The 17,173-nt window shown below is 42.8% G+C and overlaps 1 protein-coding gene across 4 annotated transcripts in view; it reads left to right on the top strand.

The window, feature by feature from the left end:
• The window catches only part of TDRD7 (tudor domain containing 7), a 161,020-nt gene that overhangs the window by 106,582 nt on the left and 37,265 nt on the right, over positions 1–17,173 (top strand). For all 4 annotated transcript variants that reach the window (XM_073591238.1, XM_073591239.1, XM_073591236.1 and 1 more), the window contains exons 12-15: positions 949–1,035; positions 10,363–10,497; positions 13,902–14,012; positions 15,092–15,570. In XM_073591238.1, the coding sequence (XP_073447339.1) occupies positions 949–1,035; positions 10,363–10,497; positions 13,902–14,012; positions 15,092–15,570 (812 nt within the window). The remainder of the gene's footprint in view (positions 1–948; positions 1,036–10,362; positions 10,498–13,901; positions 14,013–15,091; positions 15,571–17,173) is intronic.

The following is a 17,173-nucleotide window of genomic DNA, read 5'->3' on the forward strand; positions in this document are numbered from 1 at the left end:
AAACTTCGGTACTTAAAAATCCCCATAGGCGACATTTTCAAATTTTTTACTGGTTACGTGTTTAGCGTTACAGAGGAGGTCTAGGGCTGGAATTATTGTTCTCGCTCTAACATTCGCGGCGATACCTCACGTGTGGTTTGAGCACATTTTCATATGTGGGCGGGACTTGCGTATGTGTTCGCTTCTGCGTGCGAGCACATGGGGACAGGGGCGCTTTAAATTTTTTTTTTTTAATTAATTTTACTTTTTTTTTTTTTTAGTTTGACACTAGAAAAAAAAATGATCCTTTTATTCCTATTACAAGGAATGTAAACATCACTTGTAATAGGAATATGGCACGATCGGTCCTCTTTACAGTGCGATGTGGGGTCCATAAGACCCCACATCTCACCTCTAGGCTGGGAAGCCTGAAATTAAAAAACAAAAAAACATTTGTTTGAATGCAGAGGCCAGGCGTGATGTCATAACATTGTGCCCGGCCTCCGAACAATCATAGAGACTCCAAGGACCATCTGGTCCGCCAGATATCTCTATCGTTCACCATCTGGGGCCGGCGGATCCTGTGTCTGACTCACCGATGGAAGCAGTGAGTCGGTAGAAGCACCGGAGGGCGGCAAGAGGGGAGGGGCATCCCCTCTTGCCGCAGTGAGAACGATCAAGCGGCGGAACAGCCGCTATGATCGTTCTTATGGTGCAGGGAATCGCCGGCTGAAAAAGCCGATATCTGAATGAGGCCTGTAGCTGCAAATACCCCGCAAATTCCTATTTCTCCCACTATTTCCTAATAGTCATTGTTATGCATGTTGACTTTTTGGGCATATGTTAAATGTGATGTGATTAGAGATGTATTTTACATTTTTTTTTTTTTTTTTTTATGTATGATGATAGAGAATGCTGAAAATATTTTTGTTATGTTGTCAGTAAAAGATGTAAATATTTTTGTTTTAGACTGTCACTTCGAATGTATTTATTTCCCTCCCCTTCTGCGGGAAGATATGCTTGTTCCACAGCAATGAAAAATGGGCACGTGTGGAGGTGAGTTTTATCAAGTTTTTTTTGTATATATGTAAATATTCACATATATGTTTCGGTGCAGGGAAGTTGGCTGAGGGTACTGCCTCCCTCTTTTCTACAAATGAGTCAGAAATTCAGTTTTCTGGAAATTAATTGTGCAACCCCTCCACCCCGTTTTATCTCCCACAAATTTATTTTTCTAATGATGCTTCTTAAAATCTAACCGCTAATGCAGGGATATGCAATTAGCGGACCTCCAGCTGTTGCAAAACTTCAAGTCCCATCATGCCTCTGCCTCTGGGTGTTATGCTTGTGGCTGCCGGTCTTGCTATGCGTCATGGGACTTGTAGTTCTGCAACAGCTGGAGGTCTGCTAATTTCATATGCCTGCTCTATTTTAATCTGGTCTTTCTCTTAAAGAGGAAGTAAACCCTGATGGGGTTACATTTTCAGTTTGTATCCGAGGGCCTGGCTGCACTGTAAAAGGGGGAATTACAGGTTTTGCCGAAGTAGTGGGCAGCCATGTAGGATACAATAGAACATCTGGAAGGCTAGTATGGGCCCTGCCTCATTGTGGATGGGATGCTCCGTTACCAGCATCTGGGCATGTCACCCTGCTTATGCTTGCCACTGCACAAGGACTTGCAGAACTGCTGGTGGATGCCTCAGGATTTATTGCGCTGCTGATGCATGCCTCAGCCTCCTCAAATCTCCTGAGCCTCTTTGTTAGGATTCTGTACTTCTCAGTTTCACTTTCAGAGCCACTGATTTCTACTGGCTCATACTCGCTGAGTCTGACAGAGTTCCCCTCGTCCGACATACTCCAGAGTATATGGAAAACCTCCTCGTTGCTGAATCATTTTTTTTAGCCACAGATCACTGGGACAGATAATTTTACTAGAACAGTTGTGTGACAGGTGTTTTTCACTGTGTGGGGACACTGGGGACACTAACTGGGTGATCAGTGCGTAAAAAGCTGTTAAAAAAAAAGGTCTCAAACTCCCTGGCTGCAACGGATTGTCTCTCCTTCTTACTGACAAACTGTGTGAGGAGAAGCAGAGACAAGTCGCCTCACAATGCCTCTCTATTTACATTACATGATGGTTGTGATTGGACACAGTCATCACATGATCAGGAGGGCCAATCACAGAGCCCTCCTGCCGATCAGCATAACGGCCGTGAGATCCCGCTCCTTCTGGGGGACATTCAGGAACGTCCACTCAGAAGAGCAAACAAAATGTAAAAGTTTAAAAAAAAAAAAGACAAAATTATTCTTGAACATGTATATGCAGTGGTAAATAGAACTATATGGTTGGGAAACAAAATATTTAAGGGGGGGGGGGGGGGGGGGGTCCTTTCCTCCAAACAGCTCACACAAAGTGTAAGCCCAGACTCAACACCCACTGCTGGAAGAGGAAACAAGATTTCTATATACAAGTAAAAACTTATGTAGGGAGATTTGTTTTATTTTTGTGTATCATCTGTTCACTGGGTATATGCAAGGGTTTACATCCACTTTTAAGCCCTAAATGATAACCTAATCTATTTAGAAATGGTGGAATGAGATCCGGGACAGCCCTTGTGGCTGCCTGCAGGAAATACAGTAAAAGGTTCTGATGAAAGCAGTAAAAGAGATTAAAAAGAAATAAATATTGCACTGAGGAAAAAGAATGTACTAATTAAGTTGAAGGAGGAAACCCACTTAGGGAGAATAAACCCAAGACCTCAAAATCATCTGGTCTTTATGAAAAACAAGGAAGGGTTCTTTACAAATTAAGGCTGACAGTTCTACTGACGTGATGGCCATGAGAATAGCCACCTTACGAGTAAAGTAAGCTAGAATATGCCAAATGGGCTCAAAGGGAGGCTCCTGTAGAGCTGAAATGACCAAATTGAGATCCCAAGGCAAGCCAGGTGTATGAACAGGGAAAGCGATGTAAGCCACCCCCTGAACAGGCCAGCAAAAGAGCATGGCCAATGCAAAGACTTGCCCCTTCAGTGTGGCAAGGCCAAATACTGCTCCGGCCCAGATTGGAGAAAGGATAAAACACGTCCTACAGACTATCTTTTAGGATAAATTGTCTGTGCATCACATAATGCAAAGTAAGCCTTCCAAGCATGATAAAACATAACAAAAGGTTTAATTTGCTACCTAGGAGCTGGAGAATGTTTGCGTACCAATTATTTCTTGGTTAATTTTGGTGGCATACGTCAGCCAGAACTGATCCCACTGTGTCACCAGTGCGTACACACGGCAAAGTCCCTTAAATTCCTGATCCTGGGCACATACCAGTTTGTTTTTGAAGTGGGAAGCCAATAGACCTACATCCAGTGTCCCCCAGAGGTACCGAAACACCTCGGGGTGAAGTGAACCCCCTCCCCCCCCATGCCGCGTGCTGACAGCTGAAAAGACCACCTGCCACCCGTCAAAGCCAGGAATGTGGCTTGCAGGAAAGGCTGTAATATGCCTTTCAGCCCAAGCCAGAATTGGGTCTACTTCTCGAAGGGCAACAAACCTCACAATCATGGCTTAATCTGATTGAACCCTCAGTTGCCCCTGAAGTTGGTTGGTCCAACACAGCAGGGATTCAGGGCTTGAATAAAAGCCTTCAATTCTGTTAGAACTGGAACAAATTCAAAGACTCAGGTGCAGTGTTTTGAGAGGAACTCTAAATAACCTCATTATGGCCCTGTGCACAGTGTATCCCCCTCCCATTTCCCTTTTGACGTCCACCATAATGTGAGGGGATCTCCCGAGGGGAACTACAACTTTAATTACCCTGTTTCCCCAAAAATAAGACCTAGTGTGATTGTCGGTAATGGCTGCAATATAAGCCCTACCCTGTTTCCCCGAAAATGAGCCCTACCCTGAGAATAAGACCTACAAGGACTTTAACTAGGGCTTATTTGGGGGGTAGGGCTTATATTGCAGCCATCACCGACAATCACGCTAGGTCTTATTTTCGGGGAAACAGGGTAGTGCAGAGACTGTTACTGCAGAGCAGGGATCAGAAGGGATGCAGCTGTCTTGTGTGTAAGGATAACAGCTGGAGCTGTATTGTACTTGTCTGTAGCTGAGCAATGTGCTCAAGATATTGCCTGGAGTAAGAGGGAGGGAGGGGGTCCTCTAAAAATTTCCTTAGCATGTGGAAAGTGGCTCACGTTATGCTCATATCTGAGACAAGCCATTTAACAAACCTATTTGAAAATGTCACAGGACCCCATGTGACACACTTCCTGGCCTAGGTATGCTCATCGCCCAACCCCTGTGCCCGAGGCAGGGATCTGGTGTCCAGGAACTACAACCAGGCTGGGGTGTGAGGAGTGAAACCCACAGGGGAAGGGCAGAGCCCCAAATTCACCACACCAAGATATTGGCTCCTTCATGGAGAGGGTCCTCAGGGACGAACAACTGGGATTCAGAACACCACTACCCTGGAGCTGTAGAGCACTGTGCAGTTAAACTTCAGACATTACACTTCTGTATCCAGTATGAGTGCCAAATGCAGAGTGTCAAGGGCAATATTACTGCACACAAGCTGGCCCCACTTCTTCTATATGGTGAGGTCCCAACAAGATTACCTGAGGTGCTGTTGAGGGATACCAGATTTGGGGGCTGTAAATCATATTACCGCCTGTGACATTGATGCAGGGAGGAGGAGAAAGCATTTCTCTATGTGAGGAACCAAGTGTAGTCTTCAATCTTCCAGAAATTTTAGAATTAAAAGCCAGAAAATGCTCTCGGAAGTGAGGCGGTCCATCACATAAGGACACTAACTGAAAAAAGGATTGTTGGAACGGAATAGGTTATATGAGCTGTCCTAACAACTTTGGTCCTGAAGGTGCCATCATATAACCCATGGTCACCTGTACAATTAAGAAAACAAATGATCCAATCATGTGAAAGCAAACTCTCATTTATGTCATCCGCAAACGATTGAATAATTGAATGAATCTTCACTTTTTTTTGTGTGAACATGATCAAGTTCTTGGCCACATTGTGACAATCTTTGCCCTGAAAATAAGATAAAAACCACCCACAATAAATAGAGAAGTGTCAGGGACTGGCCTTGTAAGATAGTCAATAGGCAAGGCAAAAACAAACAGAAGTATACGAGGTGTGTCTAAAGTTTGGTGAATGGTCTGATATCTCAACGGCAAGATGTGCCAGGTGCGTGCGCATGCACATGGCTATCAAGAGACACATTGAGAAGCACCACCTAGCGTGCTGTTCACGTGACCAGGGTAAACCTGCTGCAGGCAGTTGAACATAGTCAGTGTGAGAGGTAGGTTCAACAAGTGAACATCAAGTTTTGCTACAAATTGGTGAAACCGGCGACGGAGGTGAATGAAATGTTTGTGCAAGTGTACGGGAAGGAAGCTGTGAGCAGAAAATGTGTTTACGACTGGTTCAAACACTTTTGTGATGGGAAGGAAACGACTGAGGATAAGCCACGTTTGTGTTAGCCCTCGACAAGCAGAACCCCAGACATGATCGAGCAAATGCGACAGGAAATCGGAGACTGACTCTCGATTGATGGCAGAGGAATTGGGCATTAGCTAGGACACATCGTCCACGAAGATTTGGGTAAGCGGACCTGTACCCAGTTTGTGCCGCACAAGCTGACAGACGAACAGAAAGCAAACCAGATGGAAACCTCTGTAGATTTCATTACCATGTGTGACCAGGATCCATCCTTTCTGAGAGCCACTGTTACAGGGGATGAGACCTGGTGCTAACAGTTCAATCCTGAATCCAAGTGGCAATCAATCAATGGAATCATCCACTGTGCTCCCCTGATCTGGTGCGTATGGACTTTTCTGTTTCCCCGCCAAAAGAGTCATGAAAGGCGCACGTTTTGTGGACGTGGCTGCAATCCAAGTTAGCGGTTCTGTGATACATTCCTAAAGAGGCTTTTTCTGACAGTTTCCAGAACCTTTATGAACATTGCCAAAAGTGAAGGATGGTGATTATTTTGAAGGCCTAGGTAATTTATTTGTTTTCTGATACCATTCACCAAACTTTTTAGACACATTTTGCCTGCAATTTTCCCTATTCTTAAAGTGGTTGTAAACCCTTACAGACCACTTTGACCTACAGGTAAGCCTAGATTAAGGCTTACCTATAGGTCCAAGAAATATCTCCTAAACCTACATGGTTTAGGAGATATTTGCAAAAAGAAAGGCACTGCTGTCTACGGCGCATGCGCCGTAAACAGTGGCGCGCAGGCGCACTGAGCACGCCGCTGCTAACATGCGCGGGAGTGACGTCATGGCGGCTCCGGCCAATCACAGCACCGGAGCCACGATACCCGGAAGAAGATGGACGCGCCGTACCAGAGGGGACAGCGGTGACATCGCAGGCTCCTGTGTCAGGTAAGCGACACATAATTGGCTACTATCAAATGCATAGTAGCCCATTATGCTTTACCTTTGCAGGGAAACAAAGACAATGTAAACCCAATTTATTATTTCCATTTATTTTTCACCGATGATTTGCTGAATTACATTGCGGAGCCAACATATTGCCAACATTCCAGATTCTTCCTATGCTCACCCTTTTGTTTGGAAACTTCTCACCGTGGAAACTCCATGCGTACTGGTTTACCCAACCTATCCATCATCTGCTAGTCTACTCACCTTTGATGCCCAGACCCCATTGGGAAATTATGAGATTTTTACAATTCAATAATAATGCCCAGTGCCTCCCTCCAAAATCATCCCGATTATGACAAATTATTAAAAATTCAGCCCCTAATCCATATTTTTTTGCTTTAGCTTCAAGCAAATGTTTACCCCCAATAGAAATATTTGTGTGGATGAATCCCTGGTCAACTTTACTGGAAGATTTGGCATCAAGCACTACCTCCCTTGTAAATGGGCAAAATTTGGGGTTAAATTTTATAAGGCATGCAACAGGGCAATGGGTTATATTTGTGATTTCAAAATTTGAGGGAAAGGACAGCCAGCTAAACCCCCCCTGGATGCCCTACCTATATGGGGACAAGTGGCAAAATTGTCTAGCAACTGATAGAACCGCTGTTTGGGAAGGGTTACCACTTATATGTAGACAATTTCTACACAAGTCTCCCACTTTCTGCCATCTTTACCTAAAGAAAACTGGCCTGTGGGACTGCACGGACCAACTGCAAGGGCTTCCCCCAGAATTTGGTCACTACAAAATTGAAACGGGGAGGTGAGGAGAGAAACCAGTATGCAGAATGAAGAGGTACTAGCCCTAAAGTGGAGAGATAAAGAGACGTCTACATCCTTTACACAATACATGACACCTTGGTGGAACTTCAGACAAGACAAGGTCTCTTCCAAAAGCCAAAATGTGTACTGTACTGCTATTTCTGTGTATGACCTAGACTGTTTAACGAGAGTGCCTCTGACAACCAGGTGAATTGTCCTCGGCCTGTTAAATGACCATGCTTTTTGCCTGCCTCCTGAACTGATTGTTTGCCCTGCCACTGTATTAGTGGGATTCAAGACAGCACAGGGGTCTCACGTATTTGAGGGGCTCCATAATAGATTATCAAAGTGGAGAAAATTTTTCTCTGGGTTTTTGTTTTTTCGGATTAGGGTCTGGAGACTTGGAGGCTTTGAAGAGATTTGGGTGGGAAGAAGCTTCTACCCCTGTCCTCAGGTCTTACCTGACCGAGGCCCTAAGCCTTATAGTGCTACCACCTGAACTTGCCATGCCGCTGCCTGCCGCCTGAACTGCCCGCTTATGGACCATGTTTTTGCCTGCTGCCAGGACCAATACTTTGGCATATCTCTGCTTGCTTCCTGGACAATTCCTTTGGCTGTCTGGACCAATGCTTTGCCTGTGCTAGGACAGTATCCCTGCCTGCTCAAACCACAGGTAATCCTTGGGGTGTTATTCTTGGTATGTACATGCTATGTGTTAGAAGCCTGAAGGTGCTACTTGCATGTTGGGCCTATGTATTTGGGCAGGCTGTGGAAAAGTCACACACATGTATCGCCATACTCAGGAGTATCAGAATGTATTTTGGGGTGTAATTGTTGCTATGTACATGCCATGTGTTAAAAATATCTTTATAATTTGACAACATTTTGTTTCCACATTTTCCATAAACTTGTGGGAAAAAAAATGACATGTTCAAAAGACTCATTATGCCTTATAGAATATACATTGGGGTGTTTTGCTTTCAAAAATGGTTATTTTGTAGGTTATTCCACTGTCCTAGTGCTCCAGGGCCTTTAAAAATGTGATGTCAGGAAGCTCTCTGTACGTGGCCAGGCTGTGGAAAAGTCTCACACATGGGATATCACCATACTCAGGAGGAGTAGCAGAATATATTTTGGGGTGTAATTGCAAGTTTACCTATGCCATGTGTGAGAAAAAACTTGTTAATGGCAATTTTGTAAAAAAAAAAAAAAAAACTACTTTTTTCCAAACAGTTGTGGGCAAACAAATTGCAACGTCAAACTCACTATGCCTCTTACTAAATACCTTGGACTGTCATCTTCACAAAAAGGGGCCATTTGGGGCGTATTTGTACTGTCCTGACATTTTAGGGCCTCAAGAAATGAGATAGGCCATAAGTACATCAGGATTGATTGATTTTCAGTAATACGTAGCATAGCTGGGATTTCTTTTAAAACAGAAAGTAGAAAATTATTGGGTTTTTTCAAAATGTTTGCCCTTTTTTCTCTTTATATCACAAAAAATAAAAAACCCAGTGGTGAGTAAATACCACCAAAAGAAAGCTCTATTTGTGTGAACAAAATGATAAAAAAATTAATTTGGGTACAGTGTAGCATGACTAAGTAATTGTCATTCAAAATGTGAAAGCTCAGAAAGCTCAAGATTGGTCTGGAAAGGAAGGGGGTGAAAGTGCCCAGTATTGAGGTTGTTAATCTAAACACAATGATAATGAAAATATGTACAGAACCACTTTACCATCCCTTTTTACCAATTTGGGATTGAATCAATATTATTGATTCAATTATAAAATTGCCCCAGGGCAGCACTTTTAAAGGCCTTTATCACTCATTAATGTACAGTTAACAGTGAATAATGGCCCAAGAATTATTGCTGTCACTCCAACATTCACAATGATATGTAATATGTGGCACAATTGTTGCTTTTACGCGTAGGTGCACCCGACTTGTGTTTTGTGTTCCTGTATGCGGGGGTTAGGGAAATGTATTTATTTTTTTAATCACATATTTATTATGTTTCTTTTTAATTTAAAGTGATTGTAAAGCTTTAAATGTGTTTTATTGATGTAAAAAAAAAAAAAAAATGTCATACTTTACTGCTGCAATGGTTTTACACAGAGCAGGCCCGATCCACCTATTCTGTCCTGGATCCTCTCCCAACCCCGCCCCCACCCCCCCACACGTGCCCCCATAGGAAGACACTTCCTATGGGGGCACTCGTGTTCTTGATCCTGAGGCGGGTTGATTTACACAGACACACAGCCTGGCTTGGCCCCACCTCCCATTCTCTGCTCATGACAGCTCTGCTGACAGCTGTAGCCAATTGCTCCTACTGCTCTCAGCCAAGTCCAAGAGCTGGCGGAGAGGGGAGAAGAGCTGCTACAGATGTGCACAGCACTGGCTTGAGATCGAGCTCTGTTAAATATTTACGGGGGAGCTACTATTAAAAGGTTTTTTACAACCACTTTAACTTTCTGTGGCTTATGCCGCGTACACACGAGCGGCAGACTTTGTCCAGTGGACTTTTCAACTGACTTTCCGAATGAACGGACTTGCCTACACACGATCAACCAAAGTCCGACGGATTCGTACATGATGACGTATGACCGGACTAAAACAAGGAAGTTCGTAGCCAATAGCTGCCCTAGCGTCGTTTTTTTTTCCGTCTGACTATTATACAGACGAGCAGACTTTTCGACCGGACTCGAGTCCGTCGAAAAGATTTGAAACAGGTTTCATTTCTAGGTCCGTGGAACTTTTGGGGAAAAAAAGTCCGCTGGAGCCCACACACGATCGAATTGTCCGACGGACTCCGGTACGCCGAAACAAGTATGCCGTAAAGTCCGGTCGTGTGTACGCGGCATTAGGGGCCTAACAAGTCTCCTATGTCATAGCAAAATGAAATTGACTTGTACTTGAAAGTTATTTGCCGGCTGAAAAATGTTGATGCCAAGGTCATGACTGCAGCTTGTATTAACCACTTAATACCAACAATGTATATGTATGTTGGGTGGTCCTTTATAAGTGGTTAAACTGAATTTTTCAGCATGTCAATTTCCAAGCTGTATATTGACAGCTAGAAATGTTTTTTTCACAGTGAAATATGAGGTTTTAACTGATTGAATATGATGCTTATGGTGTCCACACTCCTTTGCAGATAACAAGTGTCCACAGCAGTCGCACATTAGATGTTCAGTTTCTAGATTCTGGAACCATTGCTTCTGTGAAAGTGTCCGAACTGAAAGAAATTCCCTCTCCATTTCTGCGAGATATAATCTCAATACCACCTCAGGTACTTAAAATGTTGCAACAGATTATTGTACCATTTCATCTTCCTTCTAACTTTTCTTCTTTTCACAGTCCTATTCAAACTGTCTGTTTTAAGCAATGTAGTCAATTAAAAAACATTCCATTTGATTAGGGCTGAAACAACTAATCGATTAATCGACAACTAATCGATTATGAAATTAATCGATTACTATTTTCATAATCGATTAATCGGCCAGTAACATAATGGGGTTGAAAAAACCTAAAATGAGCCCTTTATAGTACAAAAAGAGCAAATAATCGCTACTACTGCAAATATTACTTTCACAGTTCTACACTAGAAAAAATTAACCCCTTACAGTAGTGATTATCTGCTTTTTTTTGTACTATAAAGGGCTCATTTTAGTTTTTTCGCCCCATTATGTTACTAAACGTCTCAGACCTGGTTCACATCTATGTGTTTTTTGGTGCTTTTTGCAGAAACGCACTACAGTTCATTCACGCGGTTTCCTATGGGACACGTTCACGCAAAACGGTGATTTTTTGGTTCAATATACTTCAATAGAGAAGCTGCAGAAAAGCATGTAATGTGTTTTTGCAGCAATATGTGTTTTTTAATCTGCCCAACAACAAATTGGCCAAAAAAATGCGGAAGCGCAAATTGCAGCAAAATCACGTGCACAAAAATCAAAACACACAGCGAAAAGCACTGCAGAAACAGATGAAAAGCAAACTGCATAGGTGTGTACTGATCCTTATGCTGGCCACACCGATCAATTTTCAGATGTGAATATTCAGACGAAAAATCTTTGTACATTCGTTGAATGAAAGAGCAAACGTTCTTAAAATGACATTTTTTTTGAAGGAAGACATTGTTTTTGTTTTTAATAAAAAAAATTTGATTACTGAGTCTGATGATATTTACCAGATTCACCCTTTAATAGTATATACACAGTGGATTCGATATTTTGCTCCCTAACCATATAGTTGGTTATTTATTTTTACCACTGCATAGAGATATTTAAGAATAAATTGCCTTTTTTTTAAAACTTTACATATTAACTAAATTATACACCACACTTTTTTAAAGGTTATTAACCGAATAATCGATTAATCAAAACAATAATCGGCCAACTAATCGATTATGAAAATAATCGTTAGTTGCAGCCCTACATTTGATACTTGCTAGTTAGTGCAAAAAAATCTTACATAATGCACTTAAAAGAGTTTTGAACAGCTTTGAATTTTATTATGGACAGTGCAACCATAAACACATACTGCTCCATTGATACCATTTTTTTAGCTGTTCTGACTGAACTTAAAGTGGGTCTTCACTGCATCTGGGCACCAAAAACTCTTTCATTCATTTTTAATAGTCAAAGCAAACTCCCTCATTGAGCCATGTCTCTAAGCTTTATTTTGTTGGGAAATCACTTTGAAAAACAAACATTTCTGGATGTGGCCATCTTGCGTAAGAGCATGTCAGAAACCATGAAATCAGACCGAGACAGAAGTACAGTTAAATCACACTTGTTTAATAATAAAAGTAAAAAAGACCAAACGTAGTCAAAACAGCCAAAATTTAGTAACCAGGAACGGATAGTCAGCCAAGCCAGAAGTCAGGAATCAAAGTAGACGGCTCCAGTAGGCATGACTGACCAGCAGGATTATCAACAACAGTTGAGTAACTGTGAAGAGAGATGGGAGCTGGCAGTTAGCTGACAGCTGAGCGGCCAGCTCAGAGAAGGAAGGGCTGAGCTCTGCCCTGACAGAGCAGATGATTCATGTAGCATTTACTTCCTGGATTCCATCTGCCCTTAGCTCAAGCATGCATGCAAGAGTGTGTTCTTTGCTGAGCAAACCCTTTCTCCCATCTTGAAGACTCCTGGGATGTATGACATAATTTGCCTAGGTAATAAACCAGAAAGTAAAGGAAGAAATGTAAATAAATTAAATACCGGAAATAAAACCAGTAAAGATATGATATACTTTCCGATCTATTTACTAATGCTAGCAGCATGAGAATTAAAAGCAATCAGATTGATTAGTGATGTTCCACTTTAACAGTGATCTGTCATTTTCATTACTTTCATTCTCCTATTCCTCTAATTTCTGACATGAGTTCTAGATGAACAGTTGGTCTGTAAATGTCTGACCTTGTTCAAGCAGGTTTTGTTTTTTAATTGGGGGGGGGTGATTGTTCTCTTGTGAAATGTATCACTGTAGTTCATTTTTCCAGTTAGGCTGCATTCACACCTGAATGTGAAACGCCTGAAAAACACCCAACAAGCAAAATCCCATTCATTCAAATGACCCGTTCACATCTGAGCGTTTTGTCACCTGAAGCAAAATGCCTGAAAGTCAAAGAATATGAGCTTCTTTTTGGGCAGATAACAGGCGTTTTTCAGCTCTTTACATTGGTGACCCTTTGACCTGTGCAAAATCGTGGTAAAAATGCATGACTTTCTGCCTGAAAACTAAACGCTCAGGAGTGAATACAGCCTAAACTTCATATTGATTAATTTACTATTTTGTGTTGCATTCAAATAATAAAATGGATGAATGAAAAATCAGTGTGTATGGCCAGCATTAAAGTGTTTCTGAAGGCTAAAGCATATCCCTCTATAGTGAGTACTTGTTTTAATAAAACGCACAGTTTCCTTACACCGAGAGGGAAATGGTGACGGGGAGGGACCTCTAACTGATTGATGGCCTTAACTCTTCCTGTGAGCTGTGAAGTGGGGTGTGTCTTTTCTCTCCAGTTCTCAAAGCTCTCTTCACTAAGCTCTGCAGAGTGTAATTTCATCTTCCTGCACCCTTTTTCCTGAACTCTTTGACAAAGCTATATAAATTCAGCACTTTAAATGGATGTAGAGAAGAGAACTGCAGATAAATGGGTACAAATTATGTAGGAGGATTTGTTTCATCTCTGTATCACCTGTGGGCAGAATCACTTCACTGGGTATATGTAAGGGTTTACAACCACTTTAAGGCTTTCTCTGTGTTAAGGTAAAAAACCTTTAATATTTTGCTGTCAGTCTGTGAAGAGGGGACAGAGTTGAGCCTCGCTGTCTGTGTACAGACACAGGCAGCACAGCTCGGAATCGAGCCCACAGGTGTGCTACAATGGGAAGCGGCTTACTGTGGTGGCACACTGAGGAGCCAGGAGTGCGGTGGGGGACCAGAAAAGAGAAGGACCATTGCACAGAGTAGGTAAGTATAACAGGACGTTATATTTCTTACAATCACTATAAATGTAACAGTTTAGGGTACAGTAGCTTCTAGCCAGGAACTGGTTTTGGTAATGGCTACAGTTCTGTTGGTTAGAAGTATTTGTGGCTTTGTGCTGCCCTATGTTTTCCAGATAAAGTGATGTTGGTGTGGGCTGTATTTGCTATATTTTAATGCTGTAAGATCATTTATCTGTAGGCCACCAGGTGCTGTCTTTCTGATCTTCCGCTTAATATTGGAATGTGGACACCCGATGCAGTGTTGTGGCTCAGAAACACTGTTTTAAACTGTTCAGATTGTAGCATCAAGGTAAGATTTCCTAAAAAGTGTCAGTCTCCTTCTTCTGTACATCTTGCATGGTGCTCTGATACATACATATTGGCTTATTCAGTTGACCATTTCAAAGAGCAGCTGGGCTTCTTTTACTGAAGTTAGATAACTTAAAATAATTCTGATGGGTTGCTACTAGTGAGGCTGGATTTTGTATCACAAGCCTTAGGTTAGCTTGTGAAGATCATTCAAGCTAGCAGAGTCCTTACTGAAACTAGAGATGAATAATCGCCGTTTTGAGGGCTTAAGTGAGCCCTAGATGCAGAGGTCCAAACACTGGCGGCTTTTGGTTATTTTGCCAGTGGCAGCGATAAGTATTTCAAGAGCACTGTTCATAAACCTTGAAAACTAGGTGATGTGGTATGGTTCATCGTCCTTAAAGTGTTTGTTATGTCACCTATGAAAAATTATGTAATTTCCTTCCCTTACATGTAGATCTAATGTGCAGTAGCTGTGTTTTTTTAAAAAAAAAAGACTCAAGCCAAATGCCTTATTTACAGCGCCGCGTGGTGATCATGTGACCTACCGGCTTTCTCCCTCCTTGATCTGAGCACTACAGCGGGGGGTGGGGGCGTTTTTCCCCGCTGAGATCAGCCAGGAGTGAGCCGACAGGTCCCGTGGGTGCCCTGTGGTGCTGTAAATAAGGTATTTGGCAAAGCCATTTTTAAAAAACAGATATCATTTTTAGCCGGCGATGCCCTGCACTGTAGAACAATCATAGTGGCTGTTCAGCCGTTAGATTGTTTTTAGAGGTGGCGGGATGTGACGAATGTTAATGAGTGAAATAAATATTTGACCCCTTCACAAGATGTGACTTAGGAGCTAGAAATGAAAGGGCAAAAACTACAGTTGGACAGCCTTCAGAACTTATTTTATCTGTTTGAAAATATATTGCACACGCACATAACCTAGTACCACACATAGCCTTGCTCAGAGCTACAAATTATTGCAAAATACAAACTTATGGGTGCATGTGTTGTTACAATCTGTTTGATAGTTTGTGACCCTGTCCTTAAGTTCTTTATTAACTGTTTTTAATTGTGTGCTGTTCTGTACAGGTAGTGAAAATAGATGAAGGAAAAAGAATGATGCATGTTTACCTCTTCACATCAAAGAACTTTGCTGATCCTGAATTGAGTGTCAATCACCAGATTGCAAATGTGGAATTGTGGAAACAGCAGAAGAACTTGCCTAGCATTGTCACCCACTTACCAAAAGCCAAAAGTGATGTTTGCACTCGTACAGCTATTCCTCGGAAAGAACAAGCTATCCTCGCAACGAAGCCCATCACTGAGCAGACTAGCACAAGCCCTTCCTCCGCTCTGCCCCCCCCTTTACCTCTGCCAAAGAGCAGTGAACACATGGATGTGTTTGTGTCTGTGGCTTGCCACCCTGGCCATTTTGTCTTCCAGTCATGGCAGGAATTGCACAAGTTGGAAGTGGTTATGGAAAAAATGCTTTTACACTACAGCAGTACTGAGGAGAAACAAGTTGAAATTGAGAAAAATAAAATATATGCTGCAAAGGTTGAGAACAAGTAAGTGCATAGTTTAAAATTGTAAAAGGTCATGTTTGTTACCACAAAACAGTCAGTAATGGGATGACCTTAGTCTCTCTGTGTCCCTAACTCAGACCCACACTGTGAACTCTGTAGGTAGAAGAAAAGCTGAACTACAGCCAGGAGTACTGGGAAGGGCAACAATGTGGAAATAAACCTCTACACTTTTGGCAAATTTTACAAGTCAGATTTAATGGCAAACCAACATCTCCTCTTCTTGAGGCACATGGTTCGTTTAACATTTAGCAGTTTTACCTGCCAGATATTGTTCACTGTAGATCTCAGTTGGTGTCCTCCATAGTGAGGGAGGAAATTGAGGTTTACGGTTACCAGAAACATGATTTTAGTGAATGCTTTAGGACAGACCTGCTTTTTCTATTCAAGTGAAATAAAATTTCTGTCAGCTTGATTTACATGTCAGGTCTTTGAAGAGGATGAAAGGTGCTTTTGATCTTTAAATGCCTCCTACATAAAGAGCACTCTCTTAGTGTAAATGGTCATTAGGGAATTTTGGACGCTGTTGGATATTTAATACTCCTATTTTGTGTGCTTTTGCTCGCCTAGTCAGGCTTGCTATCACTAAGATTCCTCCCATAAGCCAATGGAAACTTTGATCGTATGAGTTACTAGTAAACGATTTAAGTTATAATTCTTTATCATCCATTGAGGAACACAGGAATTCCATTAGTCTGGTTATATTGCTGCGTACAGGATACAAAGAAAATGGGCATATATCCAGACTGAGTGAAAAAGGTTATATACCGTATTTATCGGCGTATAACACGCACCGGCGTATAACACGCACCCCAATTTAGGAGGGAATTTTAAGGAAAAAAAACTTTTAGGAGGGAAGTTGAAGGGAAAAAAACTTACATTTAAATGCCCATCATTGCAGCCTTGTCAGTGCAGCCTTCCCCAGTGCAGCCTTCCCCAGTGCAGCCTTCCCCAGTGCAGCCTTCCCCAGTGCAGCCTTCCCCAGTGCAGCCTTCCCCGTGCAGCCTTCCCCGTGCAGCCTTGTCAGTGCAGCCTTGTCAGTGCAGCCTTGTCAGTGCAGCCTTGTCAGTGCAGCCTTGTCAGTGCAGCCTTGTCAGTGCAGCCTTCCCCAGTGCAGCCTTGTCAGTGCAGCCTTCCCCAGTGCAGCCTTCCCCAGTGCAGCCTTCCCCAGTGCAGCCTTCCCCAGTGCAGCCTTCCCCAGTGCAGCCTTCCCCAGTGCAGCCTTCCCCAGTGCAGCCTTCCCCAGTGCAGCCTTCCCCAGTGCAGCCTTCCCCAGTGCAGCCTTCCCCGTGCAGCCATCCCCAGTGCAGCCATCCCCAGTGCAGCCATCCCCAGTGCAGCCATCCCCAGTGCAGCCATCCCCAGTGCAGCCATCCCCAGTGCAGCCATCCCCAGTGCAGCCATCCCCAGTGCAGCCATCCCCAGTGCAGCCTTGGATCCCCTGTCTTCAAAATCGCCGACCGCAATTTTTTTGCGAGTAAGGCCGTTTGTGAGTAAGGCCAGTCAGTCTGAAGCACCTTGAGCTGCCTCTATGTGGCACCATTGGGCACAGTTTTAAACTTGCTTTTACTGCCAGTTTATTGCAGTA

Source organism: Aquarana catesbeiana, linkage group LG01 (genome assembly GCF_042186555.1).
Source record: "Aquarana catesbeiana isolate 2022-GZ linkage group LG01, ASM4218655v1, whole genome shotgun sequence".
NCBI lineage: Eukaryota > Metazoa > Chordata > Amphibia > Anura > Ranidae > Aquarana > Aquarana catesbeiana.